The following is a 22403-nucleotide window of genomic DNA, read 5'->3' on the forward strand; positions in this document are numbered from 1 at the left end:
AGATATTTTGTAAGGTAGATTAAAATAGTACCACACTGCAGTGGTCTAAGTTAGGAATACCTTCCAAACATTCCATCTACTGTTCCAAACTTAAATGACAAGCTTGAAAATGTTTATAATGACTCTTACCCTCAAATGGTTTACATTAAAAATGTGAATATATTTATTAAGGTGGGTTCAATCCCAATGTTGAAACAAGGGTTTGACCCATATTCACTAAGCAAACAGCAACGGCCATTAAGAACACGCTGGCACTCTCACACAAGCTATTCAGAAATAATCCTTTCTTGTAATTAGGGTCTTTATCACAAAGTAAGTAATATGGGACATACACCCTTGCTCTAGGTAATCTAGTTACACTTGGGACACTTTACCACACATCCACCACCTACTTCACTGCAAAGAGAACTACATAAGAGTGACAACCCTACTGTGAAGACAAACACCATGTACTATGAAAACGATCATAATTTGGTACGTTATGGATGAAACTTGGAAGTAAAATTTGTACTTTGTAGTACGGCCACTGTTTCCATCAGGAAGGTATTCCCTATGCAAACGGCCAAAATTTCTAATACAGTTTAGTAGCTGAGAATTTTCAATGCACAGAATACAGAAAAATCAAATTTGTGATTCACAAAAAAATACTTCTGATGCTTCTATCACAGATGTCAGGAAATTAATTCACCAGTATAACTGTGATAGAAATGTAGACATATATTATTTTTCTTCTCTGGTCACTCACAAGAGATGTAAAACTAGATGGATTGTTTTGTGCCTTTAAATCTTAAAATCATAGTTTATAATGTATTTGTTTATTACATTTATTTGGCTTGAAATACTGTTTATTCCCCTGGAACAATAACCTGAAATTCACAGTAGTTAGGTATGGCTATCTACTTTGGTTTGTATCTGAAAACCCATATATAATTGTAGATGGTTTCTAATGTATTGAGTCTTCTACAGAAGAAATACTGACAAGAACACTTTTCTTCAAGCAAGCAGCCACTATCCCATAATTGATTCTTTTTTCTCATTGACAATGTCTGAGATTACATCTGACTTGCTCATGTGATGTGGTATTAGAAACCAACTGTCGGACATCAAAAACATTTCACAACAGGAGCTATTGATAGAGTTATTTCCGGAGTATAGGAAATAAGTGATGTCAACTCTACCTCCCAGTGAACTGCCCATAGGAACTTGACTGTGTTTCTTCTGTTTTTTTATTGGAGACAGCTGGTTTTATTTCAAAGACACATCATCTGACACACTGTTAGCTAAATATAACAGACTGCTATTTCTATACTGTTGCAGATGAAGATATCTCACACGGTTATGATTTAATAGCAATGCAAAGATTTATTATTGGTGTGAGGTAGATCAAAGGTTAAATTCTAGCAGCACATAATGATTGATCGATTTAAAGATTAACAAAGTGATTTGGTAAAATGCGATTAAAATAGCAACGTGATTACAGATTTGAGAATGACAAGATTCACACTTGCTACAAGGTTTTCTGAACCAAAGCGTGTGTGTGTGCATATTTATATATATATGTAAAACAAGACATACACATACACACACACAAGCAGCGTGGAAATACCTGGATATCCAGTGAAATATATATAAACATCCACACTCGTAAAGGTAAGTGTGTCTATCCAAGCCCACCGATAGATGAAAGGGTGGATGGAAGAGGCTGGCCTACGGTTAAGATTTCCCTCTTCTCAAGTTTGGAGCAAATACTCACAACGTATCAGTATTTCTCAACGGGTGATAACTGAGAGTCAAGAAGCCTGACTTCACCCTGGCCTTCCGTTGGCTTTGTGGGCAGATGATCTTCAAACTTGGAGAACTCTGAGCCCGAGAGTCCCAGCTCAGGGGAGACGCTGGTCACAGCCCGCTACAGACCGGGAGAGCTCAAAGGGTCTCGCTTGGAATCGCTATTTATAGGGTCAAAGATAACTGACTTTTGTCAGGTAATTTTCCATTTCAGCTCCACTTGGATGAGGAAAGACTCTGGTACTTTCTACCAGTTGTGCAGGCCCAGAACTCGCTAGATTCTGAAGTTCTGGCATCACCTGCCCTGGGCCACGACCCAGGTGCAGATGCACTGGGCTGTCAGGAGGTGATCGATTGTCATTATCGCTCCCAAGCCACAGGGGAAGCAGGAGCCAGGTACCTTAAGGGGGTGCCTAAATGCTCTGGTCTGCTGCCTTTCTCAACTCATCTTGGGCTGGTGTGTGGCCCAGGAATGGGGGGAATCACACCAAACACTGAGCAGCCCAGCGTGGGGGGCGTTGCACCACCACACATAATAGGCATTTATAAACAAGGCCTACAAACCCAAGCTGTTTCACTATTCAGCTATCTATTTCAAAATTTAACCTCCTAAGGAGAAAAGTTAATATTTTCAGTTTCTACTTGCATGTACCTAAATTGCGTTTTTGCAGGCCTGGATATTTTGGTAAACTCGGTAAAATACGAAACTAGATTCCTTGTATAAATGTAGTAGAAACTATTATTTGCTATCTAAAGGCTTAATTTTTTTTTACTGTGTGCTAAACTATTTGCTATGTATCTCATTGGAAAGTTATACAGAAAAATTCCAGCCAATACTTCTTGGTTCTCTGTTTCAACCTATGCATTCCCTAAACAGTCCGTTTATTCACGTGTGTAATGATTCTCTCTCTACTGCCTTTTATTCTATCTTGCTTCTTGCATTTGTGAAAAATGTGTCTGAAATGCAACAAAATTGGAATGCTCTATCTAGCACCCACATAAATGGAATATTTTAGGAATATTTTACATTCCATTTGCAGTTCATTCTTCAAAAGCAAAACCTGCTCTTCAGTTTCCAAGTGAGCTCTGCTGAGACGAAGATACAACTGAAAAGTCTGATCCCTGTGTATTATTATTATTATTCAGTATTTCCAATTAAAACAATGGAAAGTCAATTTAGAATGTTACTCTTTTTCTGTATGATTTTTATTATAGAATTATTAAAGAAATTCTAGTAGTATTTATAACATTGCCCAAAACATAATACCATTTGACCTATTATAGGTCAACAAAACCTTCAGCCTACTAAGCCATTCGTTTTTGACACAAATATGTGTGTTGATACTTTTTACTCTCAATCTAGACATAAATAATTTCTTAGGAATCTGAACAATACCTTTGTAGTATAACTTAATAGTCTTTGGTGCACCTATAGATAACTTTGGCTTCTGAATGGTATAATTTTTGATTGGGAGTTACCTTACTATTTGTGCATCTTCTGTGAAAACAATAACAAACTTAACCCATAATTAGAATTTGTTGGATCACTTTGAGAAATAAGATTTAATTATTCATCTGAAACTTAAGGGTAATGGTCAACAGGCTGATTAAACTATAATGTTACCTTTTCTGACATCAACAGAATATCACTCCAGGATAACAGTCATAAGTGAAAATAAGTAATACTAAAAGTTAATAGAAAGATCAGAGATTGATGTATTCAAACACATATTTGACTACTTTGATACTTTCTTCACAGATGACACTGCTAATTATAAGAGCAGACAGCTGTACATGGAAACTGCAGAGGGAAGAAGCTACTATTAATTTTTATATTAGAAGTACTTTGAAGTAAACAAAGAGATCACAGTTTTACTGGCCAGTGAATACTAAACAAATATAAAATTTGTTCCTACCAAAGAAGACTGTTGCAATCTAGGAATATTTTTTTTTTTAACTTTTGCAGTCCACTGCCAGGCAAGTGTACCCCATTACATAAAAGAAGAGATTCTTTTATTCCACTTTGGCCACCTAAATTCGAATGACAAGCTAGTGGCATCAACAAAAAAACCCCAAACATTAGGGCCACTTGCTAGTACCAAGGCAAAATAAAAACCAGCAAGATACCTGATAAACTGTAGTAACAGTTCTTCCTCTGTTTTCTTATTCCATGCATTTCTACTGGGATTTTAAAGTTGCTAGTATTTTCTGGTACTTACCAACGTGACACTATGGAAACACATTCATGCCATAAGGTTCTTACATTCAGTTTCATTCCACTCTATTAACTTACTCTGAAAGCTGCCTCTGCTTTATTTCCGGCCTGTTTCCCCAGCTAAGATGAACATGTATCTGTATCTAACTCTCCTAAAGGGCACTATTTTGTTCTAGAGCAGAAATGGCGCTAGGCATCACAAACAAATAAAAAAAAGCCAAACAAAAACCACGTGCTCTCACACCACATGCCCCCCAGTTCTAGTATCCTGAATCTTGCCCACCTGGAAACCTACTGTCCGACCATCGCTTTCATGATGGTAGCTCTGTTTTTTTACGGAATCTCTTCGCCAGCCCCCTCTGGACAGTACGACTACACAGGGCTGCCTCGGACAGGGTCCCTGCAGTCTCCTTACCACCTCAGGCATGAAGGGAAGTTTTAATGATGTCTAATTATATTTAATAGCTTGCAGCGGCATGTAGCTTAGTGCTTCTGTCTACATAACTACACATTATTTCTACGAGTACATTTGTATTTTTTCTCTTTCAGACTCTTGCTGTTCACATCCTTCCCTATTACCATTGAATACTTTTCTATTTGTTACATCCTCATAAGCATTCTAGACTTTAAATCATTTTTTTCAGCCTCATACTGTTTCCTCTAACTTTTTAATTCAGACAGCTGGGGGGTGAGGGTGTGGAATTTAGCAAAAGAACATTATGTTAGTATTAGCAGATCTCTGAAGCCACCAGCTGAGCCATTCTCTCAGAGTGGTAATTCCTTCCAACTATTAGCATCCCTAACTCAATCTCTCACTTCCTACTTTACTTTCTATGACCGTTTCCCACCACACGGAAAACGGCCTTTAAAACCTTATCGGTGCTCTGGACAGGTTTACGCTTTGTGTCGAGGGACGTTTCTCCCTCTGCAGCCCGAAGCGAGGCCCGCCTCTGCAGCGGGGCACCCCGTCACTCACCTGGCTCTAAAGATCATGATAAAATGAAACAAACGACCCAAACCCTGCAGTTCCCGATGCCCCCTCCAATACCGAAAGGTTGTTGCCCACCCCCCCGCTCCCACGCGCGGCGGCCCCGCCCTTGGCCCGCGCTCCCTCGCGCCGTTCGCCCACACGGGGGAGCCGGCCGCGCGCGCTAAGCCCCCGGCCCCGCTCCTCATTAAAGCAAGATACGAAATCAAGGCTTTCTCAGCCGCGCTGGATGCTGGCGGCTGCCGCAGGGTTCAAACGCGATCGCCTCGTAATCCTGCATGAATTACACAAAACACGAGCTCCCGCGGCGGCGCGCTGAGGCCAGGATGTCTGTCTGTCTGTCTGTCTGCCTGCCTGAGCGCGGGGCCTCTCGAGACATCAAACTCTTGGCGCCCCGTCAGCTGCAGATAACTTGGAGACACTTCCTGTTTATGGGTAATAACTGTGCTCGGGACTAAACGAAGCCTCCAGCCGAGGAAGCCGTGCACGTTAGCGCGCAGTCTGGTTCCTCCTCGCAGTCACAGACACGCTCACGCAACTCTCACGGTCGAACGTAGAACAACTCACTGTTTTTGCGCTACCTGGCGATTATAAACCATGCCTGCGGGGTTTTCGCTAAGCGGGGAGGAAGAGGCGAGCAGCAGCAGCAGCGGCGGCGGCGGCTCAGCGGCCGGGCGCGGCGGGCGCGCGGGCGCAGCGCGCGGTGACAGGTGCCATCTTCCCGGCGGCGCGAGGCCCCCGGCGCCCGCCAGCCCCGCCGCGGCGCGCGGCCCGCGGCCGGCAGCAGCAGGGCGCAGCAGCCATTTTGCTCCGATAATCCCCGGTAATCAGATTTGCCTGTGGCTTGTGAAATGCGGGCTGGTTCCAGCGCCCCGGCTCGCCTTCCTCCTCGGCTGGCGGCTGCGTTATTTTTTTTTTTTTTTCTTTTTTTTTTTCACGTGCTTATTTCACAGCAAATGCGTTGTGCTTAATTAACGCAGCCAGCTGGGGTACGGAGCGTATCGGACAAGTTGTTTATATGCAAGGACTGTAAATTTAGAAAAATGAGGAAATCCAGTGTGCCCTATATCCAACCCCTCCCTCCATGGTCATCGGTCCAGTTTTGTCCACATCGTTTAGAATTCCTCCTAAACAGAACAAAAGGATTTTTATTGCCTTTCTTTCTCTCTTTCAAAGCCTTTTCCATAGGGAGAAAGCATTTGCGGAGGTACGTAGTCCCGTTCAGAACTCCTGCAAGTTCTCACTAAAAAGGACAGATTAAGTACTTCCTTGAAAAATCAGTATCTGGAATAAATTACATTTGTTACTGAAGCCTAGTCACATTTACTTTATTTTCCTTACCTGTTTATATATATATTGTTTTAAGTATATACAGAAACTCATACAGTATCATGAGGATGTTTATTTTCAAATTTCGGTTTCTTCAGATTATTTACTGCCTCAGGAAACAAACACAACAATACTATTACTGCTTCATAACCACTAACAAATGCTTAGCTTCACTTCATTTAACCAGATGCTCCAATATATTTGGTACAGTCTTACTATATATTCTCTCTCTCTGCCTCCCACTTTACATAGTTAGCAAAACCTGTTTTTCCAGTACTTGGAATCATAAAGTTTAGAGAAAAACAGCTTTGAGACAGATGGAAAACACTGTTGGAAAAACGTGACAATTTGCTTTTGTCTTAAAGCTTGCTTGAAAAAACTAATTTTGCCTAAGACTAACCTGTGTTCATTTTTACATGTTATATTGTATGAGGTTTTGCTGGACAGTTTACTTCGTTTTCAAATATTAAGCCTATGCCTTAGGAGCACTGAATAGTAGGAACCAGTTCCTTTTAAACAAAATCCAGAAGCATAAACAATTTCACAATTGTCACCCTTGATGGGCCTGGATGTTAGAACTTTGCTAGAGCTCCTTCATGATAAATGCTGCTTATCTGAGAAAACTGTATCAACTTAATATACACTATTATAAGGAGGGGAGGTCTTTTTCCCAGCAATTCTGCCTTGGAACTATCATATGCTTTCCTGGTTGTTTAAAAGATATGGAAATAAATTTATTCTTGTCAGGAAATTGTTGTAATTTAACACTCGTGTACATCCCTCTTCTTTAACTATTTTACACAATCCACATTAAAAAACATCTTAGAAATACTGAACATCTCTGTGGAGAGTTAATTACTGCTTCTGGATCACTGGAATTCTTACAAATAAATTTGTGTACTGAAGCAATAAGTATCTTTTTAGCTTTGGACTCTATGCTACCAAAAAATAGTTTCTTTCATCTCATGACAAACTGCTGTTCTTATCAGTAGCTGTTTACCAACAGCTATGGGAGGTGGAACAGTTGAAGAACACAGCAATATGGATTGCAAAAGCAAAGTGTGTCCCAAAGTTTTCACAACCTTATTTTTTATTCCAACCTAACTAAGAAGCAGAGTTTCATAACTCACATGTAGGTTACTTTTAAACATGGACTTTGTCTATTGCTTATCTACTGTTGTTTCTTTAATATTGTTCTAGGTGCATATATGTAATATATATATAAATAAAGATTTCTGACACAAGTCTCATAAGAAGTGCTTGTGACAAATGTGTTGTCCGTAACAATGCAATAATATGGATTAAATTAAACCTGTTGTAATCCTTTAAAGAAAGAAATGCATTAGTGAGCAGCAGCAAGGCAAGCAACAATAAATACAAGTATCTTTTTAGATTACATGAAACATTTAAGGAAGATAAGGTTATGAATTCCTCCTAAATCTTAAGTAAAATTGGTTATTTAAAATTGTTTTGAAAATCAGAGGCATAACCATCATTTGTATAGCAGATACATTTGATGCTCTGGCAGTCTTAATATCTATAGACAATGTAATAGATGTGGAGAAAACGGACTTTTTTTTTTTTTTTTTTTTTTTTTTAGTTGATAGGGTGTTTTCTTAAGGCAATTTCAGCTCATCCACTAAAAAAATAAAAATTTTTCTGTGACTAGTATTTTAATTGAAGGTGCTAATTTCCATTTATATATAAATAGTATGAGCTATTTGAAATTCACAGTCCCAGCATCTCCTGGTGTATTAAAAATACTCTTCAGAGTAAGAAATTCTTTATAAGGCCATCTTAGCCGCACCCAGGATGTTACATTCTCATTATAATGTTTCATGTAGAACCAATTGCATGAAAAGAAAATGGAGGAACTGGTGCTGTAGTCAGACCTATGTGAATGGACTGGCACTGGTATCTGTGGGAAGTTGGACAAGATTTATCTGCATCTGCAGTCCTGATTTCAGGGTATAAGCCACAGTAAAAATTACACACTTTAAAAATAGCAACCTTGCTAGCGTATGTGTACCAATTCCCACTAGACATATAAATGATTGCACATAACATCACACAAATATGTTATTTTAAAATAGAGTCCAAGTAGTTTATCAGTGGATTACTTATGTGGTGAAATTGCAAGATACAGAGAAAATCATCAGCAAACTTTTACTCCTTTAAAATGTATAAAACAGTTCCAGCGTTACTGAAGTGGTGCTGTTTGGATGCTTTGCTGAGGTCTGATAATCTCACTTCTGCAACTCATGGCACATGGTATTCTTTCCTTAAGAGTATTTCAGACTGCCTAGGGAAAAAAATGTTCCAATGTTCCTCTCTAGTCAAGCAGTTTCAGTTCTTAAACAACAGCAGGAAACAACATATATAGCATTACCAACTCTTGCAAATTCCTCATGAGTGTCAGGATTTTGGTCAGGGCTTGACTGGTTTCCTTCTTGGTGCCTAGCGCAGGCCAGCCTGTCCGTGAGGAAAGCGCTTGGGTGGACTGTCTTCACTGCTCTCACTGCTGAGGTCAAAGCAGCCACTGGTGCTGCTGAGAAGGAAAACACAGCTCCTCTTCCCCCTCAGGCAGGCCAGCACTTCACTCAGAAGTGGGGCGCAAGAAGGACCCAGCAGCCTAAAGTGGCTTCACACCCCTTTCTGTTACATGAGCAAGGGAAAGAGTTCCTTTGTGTAGCCCTTCTCCTCGAGCATCATGTGGAGGGGAAGGCGCACAGGCATGGAGACCTGCTGCCTGCTCTTTGGTGCATGAGCTGTGCACGTGCACCAAAGAAAGCCTTTATCCAAGGTGTGTGGCCTTCTTAGAATTTAGGCATGGCCTAATGTGAGTCCTGTTAACACTAAACAAAAGACATGCAAGCAATTTTTAAAGGTATAACTATACCTTTGTCTCTCCACCAGTCTAAATAAGAAAATGAAGCAACAGCAGTAAGTGACATAAATCCAAATTCTTCTTTTGCACACAGTACAAAAGCTTATATTGTACTGCTACTAAGAATCAGCTGACTTTACATCTTGCTATCTCTGAACAATCTCAGTATTATTTTCCATTTAAGTCTTTATGCTGGTTTCAGCTGGGATAGAGTTATTTTTCTTTTAGCAGCTGGTACAGTGCTCTGTTTTGGATTTAGTGTGGGAATAATGCTGATAACACACTGATGTTTTAGTTGTTGCTAAGTACTGCTTATCCTAAATTCAGGATTTTTCAGTTTCCCATGCTCTGCCAGGGTGTGGGTGCACAAGAAGCTGGGAGGGAGAATGGCCAGGACAGCTGACCCCAGCTAGCCAAAGGGATATTCCATAGCATAGGACATCATGCTCAGTACAGAAACTGAGGGAGTTAGTCAGGAGGGACAGATCACTGCTCAGGGACTGTCTGTGTATCAGTCAGCAGGTGGTGAGCAATTACATTAATTATGTTCTGCATTACTTGTTTCACTTGAGTTTGGGTGGTAGTTTGGGGTTTTTTTTCTCCCTTTGGTTTTATTTCTGTTATATCCCTTTCCATTACAACTATTATTATATGTATTATTATTGTTATTATATTTGAAAATTTTAGTTATTAAACTGTTCTTAACATATGAGGGTTTTTTTCCTCAATTTCCCTCCCCATCCCACTGTTGGGAGGGAGGAGAGAGCAAGGGGCTGTGTGGTGCTCAGTTGCCATCTAGGCCTAAACCACAACAGCCTTTCATTTCTTTATGTGCTGCTGACAAGCCACTTCCTAGCCTCCTACACTTCTGGGACATACCACAGTCCTTAGCTAGCATAGATCAACTGCAATCATGAAGCTCTGTTTACAGACAGAGTGACAAGAAGACACATTTTTCTGTTTTAACTGTTGTCAAATATAATTTATATATTTGAATAGCTTTAAACAAAAGTAACAGATCAAACATTTAATTTTTGTTAATTTTTGACAATTACTACATGGTATTGTGATGCCCATTCAGTTATCAGAAAGACAAAATAAAAGTCGTTGAATCTAGCTTCTCAATTTCCAATTCTCAGAGGAAAAATCCTTTGACTATCTGAACCACTGTCCACAAAAGCAGCAGCCAAGCTGCACGCTCAGCGGCTGCTGCTACTCCCAGTCAGGTGTGCTGGGGGCCAGGCCAACGCAGCCATTCCTGCCCTTTCCTACAGCTAATCTAGCAAATCATGCTAGACTGAAAATAGAGCTAAATCCCTTCCCCTGGAAACACCTGATCTAGTTGATCTGCTAGATGGCTGGACACAGCCATTTTGAAAGCTAGAACTGGTCTTCAAGCTGTTAACTGGCCACCACTGATCTCCAGTATTCCTTAAAATTTTGCAATATATTTTTATGTTTTTGCTGTTATATTGGTAAACTTTAGCATGCCAAAAACAATGCACAAGTGATGGCTCTTGCTCTGAATCATTGCTTTAGTGTGGCCATTTATTATGACAACTTACTGGACACACAATTACTTTGGCTATATGCTCTTGAATATTCTTATGCTCCATTTTGGGCTGGCCTAAGTGGCCCGGCCCAAGCCCTACTCCTCCTCTTCCATCCTGCTGCACGTTTCCAACCTAAAAGCTATACCAGGGCCTCTACTCATGCAGTGGAGAAAGACTCTAGCAAAAGCAGGTAGCAGCTATCAGGAAGAAGAAAATCTTGATGACTCCAGCTCTGGTTTATGCTGCACCACCAATGTGAATTACCCCAGGCACAAATCCTGGCCTGACCCTGAGCTCAGCTCAGATGGGGAGCAGCAAATAATAAAAAGAAAAAAAATCAGCTGACTTACATCTCCCTAATAATTTCCCAATCTCATTCACTCAAAAGCATGATGGTATGTTATAACATTGTTTATGGTTCAGGATCATGAAAACATTCATGTGATAGTGTTCAAAGTATCTGGAATTAATACTAGATTCTGGTACACTTGACTGTTGAGAGTTATGGAAATGTTTAACATTGTCAGGATAATCTTTATTTGCTAAATCTCACTGTTATGTACAAAGCCACCTCTCATTGCACACTCCAAAAAAAGTCAATGGGAATCTTTTTATTGATTTCAAGGGGGTTTTAATTAGGCTATTGATCACATAAACAACTTCTCAGATTACACCAACTGCATTTAAGATCTGGATTTTCAGATTCCCATTTTTCCTGTCTTTTTAATGATTAGCATTTTAGACTTATTTCTTAAGGACATATATAATCCTGGGATAACATAGTTAACTTGAAGGTTTGTATATGCCTTCCATTTTATATACAACATAATACTTGAAGAAAGGCCAAAAATAACCTGTACATAAACTTGCTGAAGTCAGTAAACAAATTTGTCAAAACTAATCTTATATATCTGAGCTTCTTTTACATCCAGGAATGTAAACCAAAATACTACTATACAAACACCTGCCCAGAAAGAGCGAGTACTGCCTCAACACTACATCCAAATCTTATTCTGAAAGTCCATGAACAACGGCCATTTTGACTTCTACAGTTTTTTCTCCCCCCTGCTTTTTTCTGTTGTTGGCTGTTAGAAAACAACACTTGGTCATATCCCTTTGCCTGGAAACGCTGAATAGAATGAGAGTGCTACAAGCAACACCAGTTTCATTTTTATTTAGTGGCTCTAGTTTGTCACTGTGTACAACAGTATAATCATACTTACTTCTGAATGCTGGTGCAAGATTCAAATTCAGAATGACTCAGGCATTTCTGAAAGACACTGTAAACCTTCATCTCCATTCATATTTTGTTGTCTTAAAGCAATGCTATAAGTATTCAGAATCTTGGAGAAAGGTTTCCATTTGCAGACCAAGGCTACCATGCCACTTTTGTCCAGTTATTGCAAGTCCAATTTAAAGTGTGATGAAAAAAAATAAGAGATATTTCCATTGAAAACATGATGTTTTTAGGTTAAAAACTTTGAGTATAAAGAATCCATATTGGGCCATGTCCAGAAACCTTTTAAATGGTGATTTTCAAGATGCATGCATTATTGTGAGCACATGGTATGTAAATGCATTGGGCTGCTTAATAAGCATTCACTGACACACATCTGCAGCTTTGCTAATGTACCTTTTATTCGTATGTGGTTGCCAAGGAAACAGGTTATAGCCCAGTATTCTATCTAAAATATACTGAGCAAGTGTTCTATGATAATTTACTTAAATAGGTACAACTTAGATTTTGTAGCCCATTGCTTCTGTAAGTCCAGGTAACCTGAATTTATCTAATTTTAATGTTTCTCTGATTAGTTTAAACCAATGCCATCTTATTGTCTCTGAAAATCCATTACAATTTTCTGCATCATACAACATTGTGTATTAAATGTAAATTTAAATATAGAAAACATTTTGAGATACTCTAGGAATTGAAGAGGTTTTGGGTTTTGTTTTGGTTTTGTTTTTTAAATTTGGTTCCTTATCTTACATCCTGCCTGGTAGCCTTAATTACTTATTTCTGCTTAGTGATATCACAGCATTAATGACTATGGTGCAACAAACTATTTCCTGCAGAAATTTGTGCAAATAGTGCCACTGAAATCAATGAAACTACTCCCTTTCTGTAACGCGAATTATACTCTACGATACAAAGAACCATATTCAAAATTAATGAATTAATCAGGATTTCACTCATTCTTTCATTCAGTACATACATATCTCAAATCTAATGCACGGATACCACACAATTTATTTTAACCAAGATGACTATTGCACATTCACAGTAAGAAGAAAGCAAACTGCTAATATTTGAAAAAGCCACGCAAAATGTGAAACTCTTATTTTGAAATATCCTGATCATTTATCACAATACTATACTTGAATTTACAAAGTGATCTTTGCAGCTCATGATTCGAGAGGTTTTTACTACCCCAACTGCAGTCATGTATAAAGGTAGAGATCAGATAAACTATACACAGCTTAACCAAAACAACAATATTAGAAATGGGCATTGGCACTAAGGGAGTTCCTCTACCTCTACTGATTGGCACGGATTTGTAACCAACACTAGTGACTGGGATCCAGAGTTCACATTCTGGCAAGCTCAGGAGGTTTGCCTGCCTGCCAATATGTTTGGTTTGTACAGACCACTGGAGGCTGTAACAACCTGTTTCAGAGATCTGTTCTGCCTGATTTTGTTTGTCCAACCTCTGTGGCAATAAAAATCCAGTGGGAGCTGGAAAAGTCCAACAATATTGACACGAGAATAGAGCAATGTGGTACCATAGCGAGAACAACCCTTACAATATTATTTAAAAAAGATAGAACTAAAAAAAAAAAAAATCACATAATGCAGTGGTTTTAAAGTATTAAATATTTTAGCACTGTTTCTATTGAGTTTTAAGGAGATTTCAGCTTGCTACAATCACCCCATGAACTTACCCACCTAAAATCAGGTTGTTCTTCTGTTAGAGTCTTTTAAATGTGGTATCAACAGGTATTTTCGGCAAAACCATCTCAGTAATTTTGTGAACTTTGTGGCTACTGTGTATCAGCCTGCAAAGGGGAAAATCCAAATTTAATCACTAAATTATTAGATAAATACTAATTTCCAGATACATTGTAGAATTCATAAAAATTTTCCCTGGAGTGCTGTAGGACTCCAAATCTACATTGGGGAGGCTTACAAAACATCATCAATAAAACAATACCATTAACCAAACAGTTGTGAATACTACTTCTGCCTGCATTGTTTTATTATGGTTTAACCCGTGTAGTGCAAACTGGACATAATGTTTCATAGTAAGTTCTAGACAGAAATGTAAGAACAGTTTCAAGTTTAAAATAATTTTTCACTGGGGTCACTGGAAAAATCAGGGTAAAAACAATCATTGCCTCTACTTCCCTTCCCCCACTTCAACTATATCTAAATTATTCCTTACACATTTACTTAATCAGATGTCAATAATGGAGGCTTCACAGCTTCCTCAGTTAGTCTGCTCCTGAGTTTCACTAAGTCAAGTCAGTGGAAAAGCAAGTGTATTTTAAGATTAGCTTCACAGTTTGCCAGTTTAGAAAACAAACCATGGTACAGGGAGAAACAATCACCATTGATAGCCAACTCCCTTGACTCCACATAAACTGCTGAAACCAATTACAAGTTATCCTTTATCTTCAAAGCCTTAATCTTTTTTTTTTTCCTGCAGTCTCTCAAAAGGCCTTTTCTTTCTCTTCTTTCTATTCTGCCACTTTTCTTTTGGTCTCTTCTGTCACAGATGTCATTGCAGTACTCTGTGATAATGACATTTTTAGGCATTTCTTGTTCTCTGGAATACACTTCCTGTATCTCTGCTTAAATGATTATTCATTGTCAAACATCCTGATTTTATGTTATTATGTATCAAACATCCTAATAAGGTTATTGTGTAATAGTGTAAAAATTATTCAGAACAGGGCTTTGTTTTAAAGATACTAAACAAAATTAAATTGTTCCATAGAGCAACTGCAAAATCTTACTGATTAGGCCTTATGACTCAGCTGATAGACATTTATATAGCAGTAATTAAGAATACACAGATCCATCTTTCATTCGCAAATATACCATATAGTTTTAAAAATAGCATTATACAGGAAATACAGGATCCATTACTTTGGCTTTAAAAGGTAAGAAGGTGAGCTAATTTTTTTGGTTGGCTTAGCTAAGTATGTTTGTAGTATATCCTGATTTGAGTAAGTATTCTATAGCTCACACCTGCCTGTAACAAAGGCCTGAAGGAAAGAAAATTGCATCAAGCCATTATTATTGCTTCAAATACCAATAAAATTGTATTCACAAATGACTGAAATATTATGGTGAATGGGAAGCCAAAACATCACATTTGGAGGAATCCAGCAGTAAAAGATCTTACCAAAGCTAAAGAATTCCCAAATTTGATAATAAAAGCTTTTGAATTCTATTCAAAAGTAATATTACACATAATAAAGCAAATCACATGATAAAGTACAAGAGACACTAGATGCCCCGAAAGGGTTAATTGGTACCCGTTCATTACTACCAGAGTCTGTCTAACAGTCTGACGAATATTATCCGAACACATAGTTTCACACTGAGAGACCTGCAGTTTCAAATCAAAATTAAGTTTAGAGGCAGAAATAACCTCAATCAGAAAGGTCATTGAAAAGCAAGTAGGATAGTGTCTGAGTGAATGATACGTAGTTGTATTTAATTTTTATTCATGCGTTGTATAGATATTCTGGTAGGCAGAAATGGAATTCGCATGGATAAAAGAACACATTTCAATTATAAAAGGGAGGACTCAGTATCAACAATTAGACTTCTATGATAAAACTGAAAAAACCCACAAGCCCCCATAACAATAACATCTGCAGGCTGTGCTGGAGGTGTGAAAAACTGCACCTGCTCCTACGTGCCCCCTTAGCCAAAGAGAGTAAAATGGATGAAGTTTACACAAGATTTCTTATGGCACCTCTGGCTATAACATTCTGACACTCTGCATTAGCTAGATGTAACTACCATTAAAATACATACAGCAACCCACGTATAATAGTTAAATTGGAAACAGCTTACTAATTACCAGACTCCTCCGTAATAAATACATCGGTTTCTTTAGCTAGAAGAAATTACCCTTCACAGGCTGCCAATGAGTTTTTCCCGACTCATGAAAGCACTTGAGTTCAGTCATATTAATTACAAGAGGACTTGCACCCCCTAACAAAAGAGCAAATTTACAAATGGATTTAAAACAACCATAGCAAAGCATGCTCATGTAACAGAGCTACGCTTTTTAAAAATGTCTTGAGTGGGTATGTTTGAACACAAAGACATAAAAACAGTTTATCGCTAAGTGCCCCATCTTTTCTAAAGATAAATATCAGCAGCAATAAATAGATTGCTTCTACATAGCGTTTGCTCAGCAACTTCCTTTAAAAATAACCACAGAAGAAATAAACAAAGAAATGCAATTTTGATAACTACACGTAATGCTGCACTCCGTATTAACGTTTCAGATACTAAAATAATCAGCAGAAGCAAGCTACTGGAGATAAATCAAATTACAGAAAAATGCAAACTTTAATATGTCACTTGAGAGATGCTGTTTATTACATTTTCAGTTCTGCTTCTTTAGGTGGAACAAGGGAACACTGCACTCTGTCAAACTAATCTCATAATTATGAATCAAATGGTTTTATTATCATTATTAAGCATTGGCCTATCAAGACAAGTCATATTCCTGAACAGTTACACTCTATTTATTTGGAATGCACTGAACTGAAATATTTAGAAATAAATGAGAATTGGTTTGATATTACTGACACTGTCAAGGCTATTATTGATAATTGGCTGTGCTGATAAATACCTCCTCTGCATTCATTTTCAGTGCTGGGTCCTCATCCACACAAAATATACTTAGTCATTTTAAAGTCAAGGACATGAAAGGAAAATGGCTACCCTGCTGCAAAAGTCTCATTGCAGTAGTGAGAATTTCTCAAGTCATGTACAGAGGAGATTCACAAGGAGATACACTACGTTATAAGCTCAGTGGAGACGTTTGGTAACATCTGATTCAGTATAAGCAGTTACCTGTGGTACATACACGATTTAACTTATGCTGTTAAAAATATTAGCTAAAAATAGAAATAAGGAGTTCTGATACTTCAATTTTGCAAAATCAATAGGGTCTTCAGATTACCGCAGACCACAAGTGAGCTTGTTCTATAAAGGCTTGTTTAAGATCCAACAGAAGTTCTTTTCCAGTATGCTTAAACACAGTTCTTTACCTGAACTTCAGAAAGGGTCCACTGTATATAGAAAGGTTTATTAGCATTACTGTGGCTGAATTCAGCAAAGGTGAAAGAAGGTTTAAACATACTTCTGATTCTCTACATTTATCAGCTGTTAAATATTTCAGTGATACTTTTATACTTGTGATAATGAAACTATCACTTTATATACACACAGTACAAACCTTGACCTACATGCAAGACAAGGCTAAATTAAAAAAAGAAACTGGGGTACATTTCTGGAAACAAACAATGCAAAACAGGAATAAAACAGTTTTTTTGCTGTGTACAGCTTTATAAACATGGCATCGTTTAAGAAATGATAGCCGCATGGAAACATAAAATGAGATCAGATTCTCATTTAGAACTGAAAGGAAACAACTGCAAAATTTCCATTTGCATTGTGATATTGCTATTAAAGAGAATAACATCTTTCTACATCTCTACTATTGCACCTTTTAAAAGGATTTGGTTGCCAAGGAAACTGGTTCTGGCCCAGTATTAATCTGAAACAAATATATTACAAAAGTTGGTGTAAGTAATACAATACTCATAATTCTTTTTATTATTAATGCTCAAATTCAGGTCTTTGTACCTAAGGCTGTTAAGTTTTTATTTCATAACCTTTTTTGTGTGAACTAAAACACACTTCAGTGAACTGATACTCAGTTTAAGCTGACAGGGCCATCTATATCAATCTCTCTCTTTAAAGTCCTTCTACCTTAAAATAAGAAGAAATACTGCAGGTTTGTCTTTGTAGCTAATAGTGAAAATATTAAAATATGCATTAAAGCATATTAACCTTTATTTAAGATTTCGCACAAAACACAAAACCGCTTACGACAGAATTTAAATATTTTTCATTTTTCTTATCTACCTCAATTTTTATTTTTGCTTTTTAACTGGAAGCTTAGTAATGCTTATAGTCAGCTTTAAAATGTAGTTGAATCAATAGGGTTTTCAAAAATTCTTTTGTTGCATAAGCGTTGCCACGCCCTTAGTACATATGATTATTTTAACAGACATGATTGCTCTACTTTCACAATTGATTTTTTAAAAACAGATAGGAATGATTGTCATGCCAGTATGTGAACCCAACAGTTTAATATTCGGTTGTTTTCATTAACAGTTTAATACATTTTTTAACTGAAAGCTACATTCCAAAGCCCATTTCATGTTCTTGCAACACTGACCGAGAAATCAGTAAAACATGCAAATCTCAACCTACCTGCGTGCACCACTTAGTGCAGTGTTAGCATGGCAATGCACCCAGCCATTTTTATGTAAAGCGATGGAGATAAGTTCTATTCTTGGTCTTCTTGATAATTTTTTAGAAGCAGTTGTCAAAAATCAGATGGGAAGCAGCTTGAATAGACCGTGATCAGGAGAACCGAGTTTATCAATAGGGAAAGCAGGAGTGGGGAAAAAAAAATGTCCTCATCCAAGGTTTTCCGAAACTGCAACACAAGGTTGTTTTTTTTTTTTTCTCTCCTCCTCAGAGGGTTCAAAGCTTGAAGCTGACCACTGCAAAGGCCACTTGTCACATTTACTGAAAATCAGCCTATTGATATCACAGCTGAAAATATAAACTCAACAACCAAAGCCCATTGCACAACGTGGACTGCGTAAGAGTTAAAAATAGATTCGACGTGCCTCCTACCTGCATAATAAAGATGTAATTTTCAAGTGCTTTAATTCGATATTCACATTAATTAACAATACAATATACATTATTTAAACTACAGTAAACGCAAGAAGAAAAAGGGTGACACCATCTGGAAGCACAGTTTGCTTTTTTTTTTTTTTTTTTTTCCCTTTCCAAGGGCTAATAATGTAGTTTGAATGTGATGACAAGCTAACAGCTCACCACATTGCAAATGAAAAAAGAATTCTTAAGGTGATGCTCAAATATCTAAGCCTGTAATGAAGCACAAACCAGTCTTCACTCCTGCATGACATGGCACACAGACCATTTACATACTCACATTTGAAATACTAGGCACAGTATAATGAATTCAATACACAGCATGCACACAGCACAAGCAACGTTAATCCTGCCTGCCATTTTAGGCTTGCAGGAGTAAGATACATACTGCAGCACAGCTCTGGTAAGGGAGGAGGCAAGGGACAGCTCACCTTAAATGCAGTATCTGATTAATGTTGTAAGTGACATTGCGTATCAGCTACAGAGTCTTGGTTCAACTGGGTGGGAGGGAACAAAGAAAATTGTCATCAACTGGTGATGCAAGATGAGCTCCAGTCACTAACACTGTTAGCAAACTCCAAATTCTACAGTGATATAGTAGTAGGAATTTCAAACTCTTATCAAAATCTGCGTGTGCAATGGCTGAGTCCACCTGCCGAGGAAAAACAAAACAATCTTCTTGCTTATTGGAGAAACGCTGGATTGACTACAGTAACATCCTCTTGATGCAGAAGGATTTCACGTCGCACATATTAAATCCTGGATGCATTTGCTGTGCTTTCCTAATTTTTAAGTCTCACAGTTAAAAAATAAAATAAAAAGACAATGACAGCAAAAATAGCATAACTAAAGGTCTAATGTTCATACAAGTAAGACATTTTTTTCTTTCCTTTCTGTTTTCTCTCTTTTACAGTCCATCAAAATCCTGAGCAGTATTGACAAACCACACGAGCACAGGGTCTGACTGCATGATCAGCTGTCTGTGTCTACGCTACACCCTGTTAACCACAAGCAGTGTTAGAGCTAAATATATCTGCAATGCAGAAACAGTAGGTGCTATGTGGTATACAATTCTGATTAATTATAAAATATTTTCCTACCCTCAGATATAATAAATAAAAGAAAATTTGGTGCTGATCTCTGTCAGGCACGGTATCTGTCAGACTTACAGAACATAAAAGCTATCCTAAGTATACTGACCTAGATAGCACTAAGAAGACTTAAGCAGCATACAAGCATACTCACTGTCAAAGCAAGGAAAGCGAAACAATGATTGTCTAATCAAACTGAAAGCAACAACTCACTTCCACGGTATGAATTCCAAAATGCTACGTACTGTATATGCACATCTCATGTTATTGGAAGATGCAAAGCTCCTTTGTTTTTTTTTTTTTCTCAGAGGCTTTTCTTAGCTACGGTTGCACAATGACATTCTGACATCATGGAGGTCAATGCAGATACTAAAGTGCTGTCGTCTTTAAGAAAAAAAAAATTGAAATATTAAACCACAGCTGCAGAAGTAATAATAATAATTAAAAATTTCACATCACCTACTTAACATCTTCCTGCTACCTTTCTAGATTAATAAATAGCATGCACATTGTTCAGCCACATACGTTAAATTGGTATCACCCTCTGCAGAGACTGCAAGCCTAATTGTGGGAAGTAGATTTTTATAAATGTTAAAAAAAGGCTTATTTGCTGAAAAACTTCAAAATACAATAAAATATTTTGCATATATAATGAAAAATTTACAGAGAAAAAAGCATGAAAAACTGCTTATCTGTATTTTTAAAAAAATGCCTATGAAGCAAAACTGGTTTTATTTTCATTGTCACCATGTCTCCAAAGGGAGAACGAGAGAACCGTACTGCAGTTTACTATAACCTGAATTACCTTCCCAGAAGGCTAAACCATCAGGTGAAGTAAAATAAAACATAAGATCTACCTGTTTAGAGAGCAGAACCCCCCCCCCAGCACTATTTCAGTGACTTCTCACAGATTCCTATCTCTCTACCTGCAAATACCGCAAGCTGATACCCAACACATAAACAGAATTGTCAAGATGAATGAATTACATCTGAAAATATTTCCCTGGAAGATTTCTTAGGTAAATATTGTTTACCATATGTGTAAGTGAATATAAATAATTTCTGGCCAACTGCTGAAATAAATAGATCCTTGTGAGGCTACATTTGTACAGAGAAGCGCTATCTTTCATTCAACCTGCCAATACAGCTGAGAAAGAAAGCAGCCAAATTTTCATCCACATATCCTTTCTCTAGGAACCTGTGTACCCTGTGATTTTTCTTTTTTTCTAAAAGAGCACCTGCTTTTAAAAGTGAAAACTAATACCAAGTATTGTGTTAAATCAGAAAATGTTGCAATGCAACAACTAGACTGCTGTATGTACGTATTCACTTCTTGTAAAAACCAAACAATCTGGTTTTGGTTTTGTTTTGTTTTGTTTTGTTTTTTTCCCCTATTCTTTCTTTTTTAATGATTAAACAGGTATCTATTTAATTTGGAGGTTTTTCTTTGGGAAGTTATTTGGCATTTTGTTCTCTTTCATTTTAAAGCCTGGGAATGAGATGATCCTAACAGTCAGTGCTTTAAAATATTCAGAATCCCCTTCCATAAATAGCACATCTGTCACACAGAAAGGGAACCCAGCCAGCAGAAAGGCAGACCAGACCAGCAAAAACAACTGCTATTCCAATACATGATTACGAAGTAAGTTAGGATTTTAGCAACCCTTTATTTGGATTTTTTTGTTTTGACCTTTTTAAACTAAGAGCTCTCTGATTATATACATGCCACCATGTATCAATTTTAAATTAAAAATGTTAAATATGGGTTAATTTTGAGGGTTTTTTAATGTTCATCTCTTAGTCAAATGTATGCAATCAAGCTAGTCATGCCCTGTTTAAAACCATGGCAAGTCTGTAGATTTCAAGAAGAGAAGATTTAGGACTTCTATAGCAGTTTGTTAGGTTTATGAGGAAGTATGATATTACAATTTCAGAACCAAGTGATAGGTTTGTTTAAAGACAATGATTTTCAGCAAAAGACAGATTTCAGCAGAGTCTCACAACAAATATATCTGTTCCTGCATTCCTGAAGTCAGCATTCTCATTCTCCCAGAGAAGTACTATTCTGGGAAAGCCACAGCAAGGTGTTTTGGGTTGTGCGATTTAGGAAATACTAAAAGCCTGCCTGCTGGCAGTGAATGCAGCAGAGGAATAAACATCTCACCCTGAACCAGGGGAGTGAGCCTGCCCAAATCTTTCTGCACACTTCTTGGTTTAATGGGCCATTTTCAGTGCCAACTAATAATTTGCCAGGCTTAGATTTTCCAATGATTTTGCTTCAGCCTCAACATAATTTCAGTCCAGAAATCAGATTCCAGGCCTTCCTACAGCTGTATGATATATGGCACAGTAAATAAATAAATTCAAAAAACTGCACTCATAGGTTGCACAAAGTAGGCCCAAATTTTCAAGGTAGAGGTACACTAGTATTGTCTGTTATTTCTCAGTCAGAAACTTAGATTTAAGCTCTAACCCGATCTGTGCCAAAACTGCTAAAGTCCAAAGGCACTGGCTCTCTTGATTCTTGACTTCAAAATTCCTTGCTTCTGC

The 22403-nt window shown here is 37.7% G+C and overlaps 1 protein-coding gene across 8 annotated transcripts in view; it reads right to left on the bottom strand.

The window, feature by feature from the left end:
- ZBTB38 (zinc finger and BTB domain containing 38) overlaps positions 1–22403 on the bottom strand; it is a 53061-nt gene that overhangs the window by 7287 nt on the left and 23371 nt on the right. The window contains exons 4-8 of one of the 8 annotated variants that reach the window (XM_042794259.1): positions 20099–20237; positions 19194–19414; positions 18286–18717; positions 13702–13811; positions 5570–8619 (exon numbers count right to left, since the gene is read on the bottom strand). In XM_042794259.1, the coding sequence (XP_042650193.1) occupies positions 5570–5587 (18 nt within the window). In that variant the 5' untranslated portion in view covers positions 5588–8619; positions 13702–13811; positions 18286–18717; positions 19194–19414; positions 20099–20237. Of the gene's footprint in view, positions 1–5569; positions 8620–13701; positions 13812–18285; positions 19172–19193; positions 19415–20007; positions 20073–20098; positions 20238–22403 lie in introns of those variants that run through there. The other 7 variants (XM_033005387.2, XM_042794266.1, XM_033005390.2 and 4 more) reach the window with 7 other exon arrangements.

This window comes from Tyto alba, unplaced genomic scaffold (genome assembly GCF_018691265.1).
Source record: "Tyto alba isolate M040663 unplaced genomic scaffold, T.alba_DEE_v4.0 Super-Scaffold_10, whole genome shotgun sequence".
Taxonomy (NCBI): Eukaryota; Metazoa; Chordata; class Aves; order Strigiformes; family Tytonidae; genus Tyto; species Tyto alba.